This window comes from Xenopus tropicalis, chromosome 3 (genome assembly GCF_000004195.4).
Source record: "Xenopus tropicalis strain Nigerian chromosome 3, UCB_Xtro_10.0, whole genome shotgun sequence".
NCBI classification, from domain to species: domain Eukaryota; kingdom Metazoa; phylum Chordata; class Amphibia; order Anura; family Pipidae; genus Xenopus; species Xenopus tropicalis.
This window is the reverse complement of record NC_030679.2, coordinates 146983169-146993651: the sequence shown is the minus strand read 5'-3', so window position 1 is coordinate 146993651 and position 10483 is coordinate 146983169. Positions and strand designations below refer to the sequence as shown.

The following is a 10483-nucleotide window of genomic DNA, read 5'->3' as shown; positions in this document are numbered from 1 at the left end:
GCGGGGGGGGCTTACCCGCACCCAGGGACTTGCACTTCACTAAAAGAGTATTCTCTCGCCATATATATATATGTTATTGTCTAGTTCAGTATTATACGAGCACCATTTTATGGTTGTCACTCAAAGGCAGCGCCAAGTTTAAACACCGCTTCCACCCTGGGCTCCGCACCCCTTCACAAATGGAATCTCCCAGAAAGATTGATTGGCAGCTCTGTGCAATGAACACAGTCCGCCCACTGGCGCTCCGAGCTGTCATTCCATCTTAGCCCCGCCCCTTCCCTCCGTGAGAAGCTTCCGGTTACAGTGAGTGGGGAAGGAGCCATTCAGAGCGGAGGGGGAATATTCTGATGCAGCTTCTTCTTCCTGCCCCGGGCAGACAGGTGTGTGTCCCCCATAACTGCCCCCCCAGCCCCCCTGTCCCATAACTGCCCCCCCAGCCCCCCTGTCCCATAACTGCCCCCCCAGCCCCCCTGTCCCATAACTGCCCCCCCAGCCCCCCTGTCCCATAACTGCCCCCCCAGCCCCCCTGTCCCATAACTGCCCCCCCAGCCCCCTGTCCCATAACTGCCCCCAGCCCCCACTGTCCCATAACTGCCCCCCCCCCTGCCCCACTGTCCCATAACTGCCCCCCCCAGCCCCCCTGTCTCATAACTGCCCCCCCAGCCCCACTGTCCCATAACTGCCCCCCCAGCCCCCCTGTCTCATAACTGCCCCCCAGCCCCACTGTCCCATAACTGCCCCCCTAGCCCCACTGTCCCACAACTGCCCCCCCAGCCCCACTGTCCCACAACTGCCCCCCCAGCCCCACTGTCCCATAACTGCCCCCCCAGCCCCACTGTCCCACAACTGCACCCCCAGCCCCACTGTCCCACAACTGCCCCCCCCAGCCCCCCTGTCCCATAACTGCCCCCCAGCCCCCCTGTCCCATAACTGCCCCCCAGCCCCCCTGTCCCATAACTGCCCCCCAGCCCCCTGTCCCATAACTGCCCCCCCAGGCCCACTGTCCCATAACTGCCCCCAGGCCACTGTCCCATAACTGCCCCCCAGCCCCACTGTCCCATAACTGCCCCCCCAGCCCCACTGTCCCATAACTGCCCCCCCCAGCCCCCCTGTCCCATAACTGCCCCCCAGCCCCCCTGTCCCATAACTGCCCCCCCAGCCCCCCTGTCCCATAACTGCCCCCCCAGCCCCCCTGTCCCATAACTGCCCCCAGCCCCACTGTCCCACAACTGCCCCCCCAGCCCACCTGTCTCATAACTGCCCCCCCCAGCCCCACTGTCTCATAACTGCCCCCCCAGCCCCACTGTCCCATAACTGCCCCCCCAGCCCCCCTGTCCCATAACTGCCCCCCAGCCCCACTGTCTCATAACTGCCCCCAGCCCCACTGTCCCATAACTGCCCCCCCAGCCCCACTGTCTCATAACTGCCCCCAGCCCCACTGTCCCATAACTGCCCCCCCAGCCCCACTGTCCCACAACTGCCCCCCCAGCCCCACTGTCCCATAACTGCCCCCCCAGCCCCACTGTCCCACAACTGCCCCCCCAGCCCCACTGTCCCACAACTGCCCCCCCAGCCCCACTGTCCCATAACTGCCCCCCCAGCCCCACTGTCCCACAACTGCCCCCCCAGCCCCACAACTGCCCCCCCAGCCCCACTGTCCCATAACTGCCCCCCCAGCCCCACTGTCCCATAACTGCCCCCCAGCCCCCCTGTCTCATAACTGCCCTCCCAGCCCCCCTGTCCCACAACTGCCCCCCCAGCCCCCCTGTCCCACAACTGCCCCCCAGCCCCCCTGTCCCACAACTGCCCCCCCAGCCCCACTGTCCCACAACTGCCCCCCCAGCCCCACTGTCCCATAACTGCCCCCCCAGCCCCCCTGTCTCATAACTGCCCCCCCAGCCCCCCTGTCCCACAACTGCCCCCCCCAGCCCCACTGTCCCATAACTGCCCCCCCAGCCCCGCTGTCATGGTTCTTTACTTTATATATTTGTACTTATTCTGTAAACGTGCATTTTTAGTGATTATATAATCCTTAATGTATATATTATTCTATTTCAGGCGATTGCTGACGATGCCGAGTTGCATAGTAAAAGGCTGCATTCACAAGAGCGGCCAGAAGGCGTTACACCCGGATGTGGTCATGCACCCCTTCCCGCACAATCGGGAGCAGATCAAGAACTGGGTGCTGCAGACCGGTCAGTACACTGAGGATCTCGAGACCATGACTGACAGAATCGTCAAGGGCCTAAAACATTCCAGTTTCCGAATGTGCTCGAAACACTTTACAGAAAACTGTTACATGATGAAAAACACCAAAAAGGTCCTGAAACCGAACGCCGTGCCGACTATATTTCCCACGATCCCGAGGCCGACGGTAATCACCGCCCAACCTTTACCCGTACTGTTACCCCCTGCCAAACGGCAACGGGTAGACAACAACCACGAAGAACAACAACCGTCGACTTCGACGACCATCGTACGGATAGTGTCCCGACTTGCGACCGTTTCGACGCAAACAAAAGCGAGAATGTTCGCTAATTACAACGTGGAAACGATGGATATTTATAAGAACGTCGGGATACAGAATACGGTGGTTATGAAGGACATGTCCACGCAAACGCACGACGTGGCACCTACAGACGTTCCCAGCACCACCAAGGACCGCCCATATCCGGTGTTCTACCCCGTTCTAGTCAAACCCGAATCCATGCCAGGCATGAATAAAATAACTTCGATTTTACAATCCCCTTCTGTTGCCATTCAGTTTGTTCCGCCAACCAGATCCGCCCTTATGGGAAATGGTGAAAGATCCTCGGTCGAAGATCGAAGAGACGAGGCGACTTTTAAAATTCAAGAACGGGCTGGAAGTCGAGATGAGGGAACGACGACGGGGAACGGCGATTATATCAAGCAGAGAAAGTTCATCGTATACGAAGACCAACTGGATCTACTACTGCGTCTTGTTCGTTGCCAGCATAGGTCGGATCCTCCCTGCCAAGCCCCCATTACACGTATTAAAAAGCGCACCGACGGCAGTCTCTTAAACATACAACTCTGCTGTCTCAACGGACACGACTCTCTCCTGTGGAATTCTCAACCCACGTCGGGAGAGTTCTCGATCGGAAACGTTGCTCTCGCCAATTCGATGGTTCTGGTGGGATCGACCTATCAAAGGATGAAAGAGTTTTTTCAGCTTATGAACATTCCATTGTTTTCTCGTGCCGCGTTTTACAAATACCAAAAAGAGTTCATCTTCTCGGCCATAGACATTCAGTGGAAAAAAGAACGCGCGGAGATCAAACAATCATTGGCCGGGAAAGCCGTGGCGTTAGCTGGCGACGGGCAGTTCGACCGCCCCAGTCACAGCGCTACGTATTGCACGTATTCCATGATGGAGCTGATGTCCAAAAAGATTATCGATTTCAAAATTCGACGTGTCGGACCTGGAAAAAAGTCCGATGGAATGGAAATCTCGTTACATTCGTGCCTGAAAAGTCTAAAGGACGAAAAGATAAACGTCAGAATCGTGGCGACCGACAGACACGACGGGATAAAGAAACTGATGCGTACGAAGTTCGAGGGCGTCGACCACCAGTTCGACGTCCGGCACATTTGCAGAAGCCTAAGGAAAAAATTACTTGCCGCCTCTAGAAAGAAAAACTGCGGCGACGTCGCGTTTTGGATTAGGCCTATAACGAACCACATGTGGTGGGCGGCGCAAACGTGTCGACAAAACGCGGATCTTCTCGTCGAAAAGTGGAAATCGGTTCTGTTTCATATATCGAACGAACATGCGTTCCCTTCGTTTGTACATTATAAAAAATGCCAGCACCGGCGGATAATGGCGGCCCAAAGGAGGAGTTATAGATGGATAGGCCCCGCCCACCCTGCTCACTCCGCCTTACGGAAAATCATAATGGATCCGTTATTGTTACGCGACCTACGCAAAGTAGGGAAGTTCTGCCATACGGGCGAACTAGAAAACTTCCGCGGCAAACTCATAAAGTACAGACCTAAGTGCCTGTCCTTCAATAGGGACTCGGCGATTGCCAGGACCTGTCTCGGCGTTTTAGCGCATAATAGGAACGTTCACCGACAGGAAGTTGTAAAAAAAATGGCGAGTCTCGCCAAGCCAATTTACGACGCTGTCGTCGACGATCATCTTTTTGATATTCTGTCGGACTCGATTGACATTCTGACAGGGAAACTGACTCACCGGTGGCCGTCGGAGACCAAATCCGTGCCCAAAAATATAGCGACATCCGATAGGCCAATCAAAAGCGAGGTCATAGCCAATCATGTTTTTCAGTTCTCGCATTCCTAGAATGCAGTAGAACTAATACTGACAGTGAGCGATTAAAGGGGCGGTTTATATTTAATGTAACTTTTCATACGATGTGGACGTTGATATTCTGAGACAATTTGCAGTTGGTCTTCATTTTTTGTTCCATTATTTAACTTTGTTCAGCAGCTTTCCATTGTTATATTGGCAGGTGTCTGGTTGCTAGGGTCTTATTTACCCTAGCAATCAGACTGGTTTAAACGAGAGACGGGAATATGAATAGGGGAGGGAATAAAAAGTAACAATAAAACTGGAGCCTCACAGAGCAATAGGGTTTGGCTGCCGGGGTCACTGACCCCCAAAAGAAAAAGGCTGAACCCCCAAACCCACCCCGATTGATCCTGCCGAATCCCGAACCGAATCCTAATTAGCATTGCGATGGGAAAAATGTTTCCCCCTACCGGGACCGTGGATTTGGCCGAAACCGAATCCTTCAAAAAAAGCCGAGCCCAATCCAGGACTCGGTGCATCCCTACTATAAAAAAAATAAATAATGAAGACCAACTGAAAAGTTGCTTAGAATTAGCCATTCTATAACATACTAACAGTTAACCTAAAGGTGAACCGCCCCCTTTCAGACTGACTGCCAGTTTCAAATTGACGGTGTTGGTCGATATAATCTGTAATAATGTTAATGATGTTCGTTAGTGAGAACATTTTTATAAGGGTTAATTATGTATATCTACACAAGTGACATTTACCCCCCCCCCCCCCCCCGCTCTGCCCTTTTGTAAATCAAATTTTTTTAGTTTTATATTGAAATTTTCAGTTGAACCCGTCGGGGGTAATAAATCCCGAGCCTCTTTGGTTTCATCAACGGTTTATTGTGTATTTGTGTCAAAGGCAGAAGGAGGAAGAGGATCGTTGGCTCGCAGGTACCCCGGGGCTGGGGCAGTTTTCTACTAACAGGGGCAGCAGCCCAGGGTAAGGGATTTGATTACAATCACTGGGCGGTGCCTAACATTTTAAATCACGCCCCTCCCCCGTGATTTGTTTCCTTTGAACCAAGATAATAAATAATTACTGAATGTGAGTTTCTATTGAGGAGAAAAGGAGGAGTAACATTTGGTTTGACTACATGCCCCCTAGTGACTCAACCTGCCCCGGGCCCCAACCCTACCTAACTCGGCTAGTCTCTATTCATCGGCCCACCCACCCATGATGTCACAAAAGGGGCGGGGATGGGGGGAACATGCCTATAAATCAGAGCGCTGGAACCCAACAGCCGGCAGTGTAAGGAGGTGGGGAGAGTAGGCAAGGGGGCGGGGAGAGTAGGCAAGGGGGCGGGGAGAGCAGGCAAGGGGGCGGGGAGAGCAGGCAAGGAGGCGGGGAGAGCAGGCAAGGAGGCGGGGAGAGCAGGCAAGGGGGCGGGGAGAGCAGGCAAGGAGGCGGGGAGAACAGGCAATGGGCGGGGAGAGTAGGCAAGGAGGCGGGGAGAGTAGGCAAGGGGCGGGGAGAGCAGGCAAGGGGGTGGGAGGAGTAGGCAAGGGGGCGGGGAGAGCAGGGGCGGGAGGAGTAGGCAGGGAGAGCAGGCAGAAGAGCTCAACCCAAACCAGCCCATGACCTAGGAATGTTGTGCTGACGTTGGCCCTGACCCGCGGGTATTGGCCGGCCCACACATTACTAATGGATAGGGGTAATGTAGGCATAATAGCAAACCAGTTGGCCAGGGAGCTTACACTCACACCCAAGGTCAGCTTTCCGTACCCTGGGAATGGTAGTGGGGCTGTACATTTGCTACTGGGCAGCGGGCAAGTGGGGGGGTTTATCCATCTGATCAGATGTGAGCTGGGGGGGGTATTGAAACCTGGATACATTTAACGCTGGACAGTAGTGCGATTGGTCTTCGTTTTTTATTATTTGTAGTTTTTTAGTTATTTCATTTTCAGTTCAGCAGCTCTACAGTTTGGAGTTTTAGCAGTTATCCTGTTGCTAGGGCTCCAATTACCTTAGCAACCAGGGAGTGGATTGATTGAGAGGTGGGTATATGAATAGGGGAGGGGCTGAATAGAAAGATAAGGGAATAAAAGTAACAATAAAACTGGAGCCTCACAGAGCAATAGGGTTTGGCTGCCGGGGTCAGTGACCCCCATTTGTAAAGCTGCAAAGAGTCAGAAGAAGAAGGCAACTCAATGAAAAACTATAAGAAATAAATAATGAAGACCAATTGAAAAGTTGCTTAGAACTGGCCATTCTGTAACATACTAAAACTTCATTTGACCCACCCCTTTAAAATATATCATTATAAAAGATAAAATAAACACAACAGTGACCGTACATGTAAAGGCCCAGTTTATTCACTTTCTGATTTTAGTGGTTTTAGATGTTTTTTTTTTGTTTTTAACTTAACCCCCCCCCCCCCCCCAGCAGTGCTCCTGATAGGAGAAACCCATCTGTGGCAGGGACTGGCAGCCATTAATCATTCCCCTTGTGTCCCGCTGCTGTGGGGTCAGTGTCTGTTTTATATCAAACCTGTCATTCAACCTCTGGTATCAGCCCCTGCCCAACCCTCATACAGTCCTTTCAACTGTAGGTCAGGCTTGGCCAGTCTGCCCCCCCTCTAGATCTGAACTACAACTCCCAGAATCCTGGGCTGTGCTGCCATAGTTTTATGGTATCTCTCTGTACAGGCTATGAGCAAACTTAGGGGGCTGTTCCTGCTGAATTGTGCTTAGTACAGGGGAATCCCTATGTGCCATAGTTTTATAGTATCTCTCTGTACAGGCTATGAGCAAACTTAGGGGGCTGTTCCTGCTGAATTGTGCTTAGTACAGGGGAATCCCTATGTGCCATAGTTTTATGGTATCTCTCTGTACAGGCTATGAGCAAACTTAGGGGGCTGTTCCTGCTGAATTGTGCTTAGTACAGGGGAATCCCTATGTGCCATAGTTTTATGGTATCTCTCTGTACAGGCTATGAGCAAACTTAGGGGGCTGTTCCTGCTGAATTGTGCTTAGTACAGGGGAATCCCTATGTGCCATAGTTTTATGGTAACTCACTGTACAGGCTATGGGCAAACTTAGGGGGCTGTTCCTGCTGAATTGTGCTTAGTACAGGGGAATCCCTATGTGCCATAGTTTTATGGTAACTCACTGTACAGGCTATGGGCAAACTTAGGGGGCTGTTCCTGCTGAATTGTGCTTAGTACAGGGGAATCCCTATGTGCCATAGTTTTATGGTATCTCTCTGTACAGGCTATGGGCAAACTTAGGGGGCTGTTCCTGCTGAATTGTGCTTAGTACAGGGGAATCCCTATGTGCCATAGTTTTATGGTATCTCTCTGTACAGGCTATGGGCAACCTTAGGGGGCTGTTCCTGCTGAATTGTGCTTAGTACAGGGGAATCCCTATGTGCCATAGTTTTATGGTATCTCTCTGTACAGGCTATGGGCAAACTTAGGGGGCTGTTCCTGCTGAATTGTGCTTAGTACAGGGGAATCCCTCTGTGCCATAGTTTTATGGTATCTCTCTGTACAGGCTATGAGCAAACTTAGGGGGCTGTTCCTGCTGAATTGTGCTTAGTACAGGGGAATCCCTATGTGCCATAGTTTTATGGTATCTCTCTGTACAGGCTATGAGCAAACTTAGGGGGCTGTTCCTGCTGAATTGTGCTTAGTACAGGGGAATCCCTATGTGCCATAGTTTTATGGTATCTCTCTGTACAGGCTATGAGCAAACTTAGGGGGCTGTTCCTGCTGAATTGTGCTTAGTACAGGGGAATCCCTATGTGCCATAGTTTTATGGTATCTCTCTGTACAGGCTATGGGCAAACTTAGGGGGCTGTTCCTGCTGAATTGTGCTTAGTACAGGGGAATCCCTATGTGCCATAGCTTTATGGTATCTCTCTGTACAGGCTATGAGCAAACTTAGGGGGCTGTTCCTGCTGAATTGTGCTTAGTACAGGGAAAGCCCAATGCTGCCATAGCTTTATGGTATCTCTCTGTACAGGCTATGGGCAAACTTAGGGGGCTGTTCCTGCTGAATTGTGCTTAGTACAGGGGATCCCTATGCTGGTATAGTTTCTCTATGGTGTATAGAGGCTGCTGTTGCCCCGGGGGGGGGCAGTAGAATGTATATATATATGAGCGGCGCCGTACGGACTCAGTACATTACACACACAGGTATGCCAGCAATCTGAAGGCGGAACTGCATGTTTCTAACAGGATGATACCATTATATAAACACCATTACAAGTAGGGGGCCCGTTACCATGTACCCTGTATGGAGCAGCGCAAATCCTGACTAATGGAGCCCAGTTGGGGGTCAGACGGAGCGGCCCATACACAGCAGGGGGCACTATTTACATTTTGGACCCCCCCATTTATTATAGCGAATGTGACGCCCATGAAAAGCTATTGGCACCTCAGTGCCACCCATGTCTGGGCTGAAGCCTTTCCCATACGCCCTCTGGGTGCTACATGGACCCCCAGTCAGCACCGCCAGCAGAGGGGGTGCAACTGTACCGGCCCCATGAAATCTTAAGTTACGCCAAAACTTACGCAATTTACGTAACGTACCTAGGAACTTACGTAACTTGCGTATGAAGCAAAAGCCAATGCAGAGAAGCTTTGCAGGGACAAAGCCCACTGCCCCCCAATGGGTTAATAACTGAAGGGAAACCCCACTGCCCCCCAATGAGTTAATAACTGAAGGGAAACCCCACTGCCCCCCAATGAGTTAATAACTGAAGGGAGACCCCACTGCCCCCCAATGAGTTAATAACTGAAGGGAAACGCCACTGCCCCCCAATGGGTTAATAACTGAAGGGAAACCCCACTGCCCCCCAATGAGTTAATAACTGAAGGGAGACCCCACTGCCCCCCAATGAGTTAATAATTGAAGGGAAACCCCACTGCCCCCCAATGAGTTAATAACTGAAGGGAAACCCCACTGCCCCCCAATGAGTTAATAACTGAAGGGAAACCCCACTGCCCCCCAATGAGTTAATAACTGAAGGGAAACCCCACTGCCCCCCAATGAGTTAATAACTGAAGGGAAACCCCACTGCCCCCCAATGAGTTAATAACTGAAGGGAAACCCCACTGCCCCCCAATGAGTTAATAACTGAAGGGAAACCCCACTGCCCCCCAATGAGTTAATAACTGAAGGGAAACCCCACTGCCCCCCAATGAGTTAATAACTGAAGGGAAACCCCACTGCCCCCAATGAGTTAATAACTGAAGGGAAACCCCACTGCCCCCCAATGAGTTAATAACTGAAGGGAAACCCCACTGCCCCCCCAATGAGTTAATAACTGAAGGGAAACCCCACTGCCCCCCAATGAGTTAAACTGAAGGGAAACCCCACTGCCCCCCAATGAGTTAATAACTGAAGGGAAACCCCACTGCCCCCCAATGAGTTAATAACTGAAGGGAAACCCCACTGCCCCCCAATGAGTAAATAACTGAAGGGAAACCCCACTGCCCCCCAATGAGTTAAACTTAAGGGAAACCCCACTGCCCCCCAATGAGTTAATAACTGAAGGGAAACCCCACTGCCCCCCAATGAGTTAAACTTAAGGGAAACCCCACTGCCCCCCAATGAGTTAATAACTGAAGGGAAACCCCACTGCCCCCCAATGAGTTAATAACTGAAGGGAAACCCCACTGCCCCCCAATGAGTTAAAAACTGAAGAGAAACCCCACTGCCCCCCAATGAGTTATTAGGGAAACCCCACTGCCCCCCAATGAGTTAATAACTGAAGGGAAACCCCACTGCCCCCAATGAGTTAATAACTGAAGGGAAACCCCACTGCCCCCCAATGAGTTAATAACTGAAGGGAAACCCCACTGCCCCCCAATGAGTTAATAACTGAAGGGAAACCCCACTGCCCCCCAATGAGTTAATAACTGAAGGGAAACCCCACTGCCCCCAATGAGTTAATAACTGAAGGGAAACCCCACTGCCCCCCAATGAGTTAATAACTGAAGGGAAACCCCACTGCCCCCCAATGAGTTAATAACTGAAGGGAAACCCCACTGCCCCCCAATGAGTTAATAACTGAAGGGAAACCCCACTGCCCCCAATGAGTTAATAACTGAAGGGAAACCCCACTGCCCCCCAATGAGTTAATAACTGAAGGGAAACCCCACTGCCCCCCAATGAGTTAATAACTGAAGGGAAACCCCACTGCCCCCCAATG

The 10483-nt window shown here is 51.8% G+C and overlaps 1 protein-coding gene across 1 annotated transcript; it reads left to right on the top strand.

Annotated features, from left to right (window-relative positions):
• Positions 1 to 213: 213 nt before the first annotated feature.
• LOC100489710 lies at positions 214 to 4829 on the top strand. The gene is made up of 2 exons (XM_031899558.1): positions 214 to 380; positions 2059 to 4829. Exon 2 carries the CDS (start codon positions 2072 to 2074, stop codon positions 4322 to 4324), a length of 2253 nt encoding a protein of 750 aa, XP_031755418.1. The 5' UTR covers positions 214 to 380; positions 2059 to 2071; the 3' UTR covers positions 4325 to 4829.
• Positions 4830 to 10483: the final 5654 nt, after the last annotated feature.

Bases quoted from the DNA above. Each gene is read 5' to 3' on its own strand.
- LOC100489710 (XM_031899558.1), top strand. From the start codon at position 2,072: ATGCCGAGTTGCATAGTAAAAGGCTGCATTCACAAGAGCGGCCAGAAG.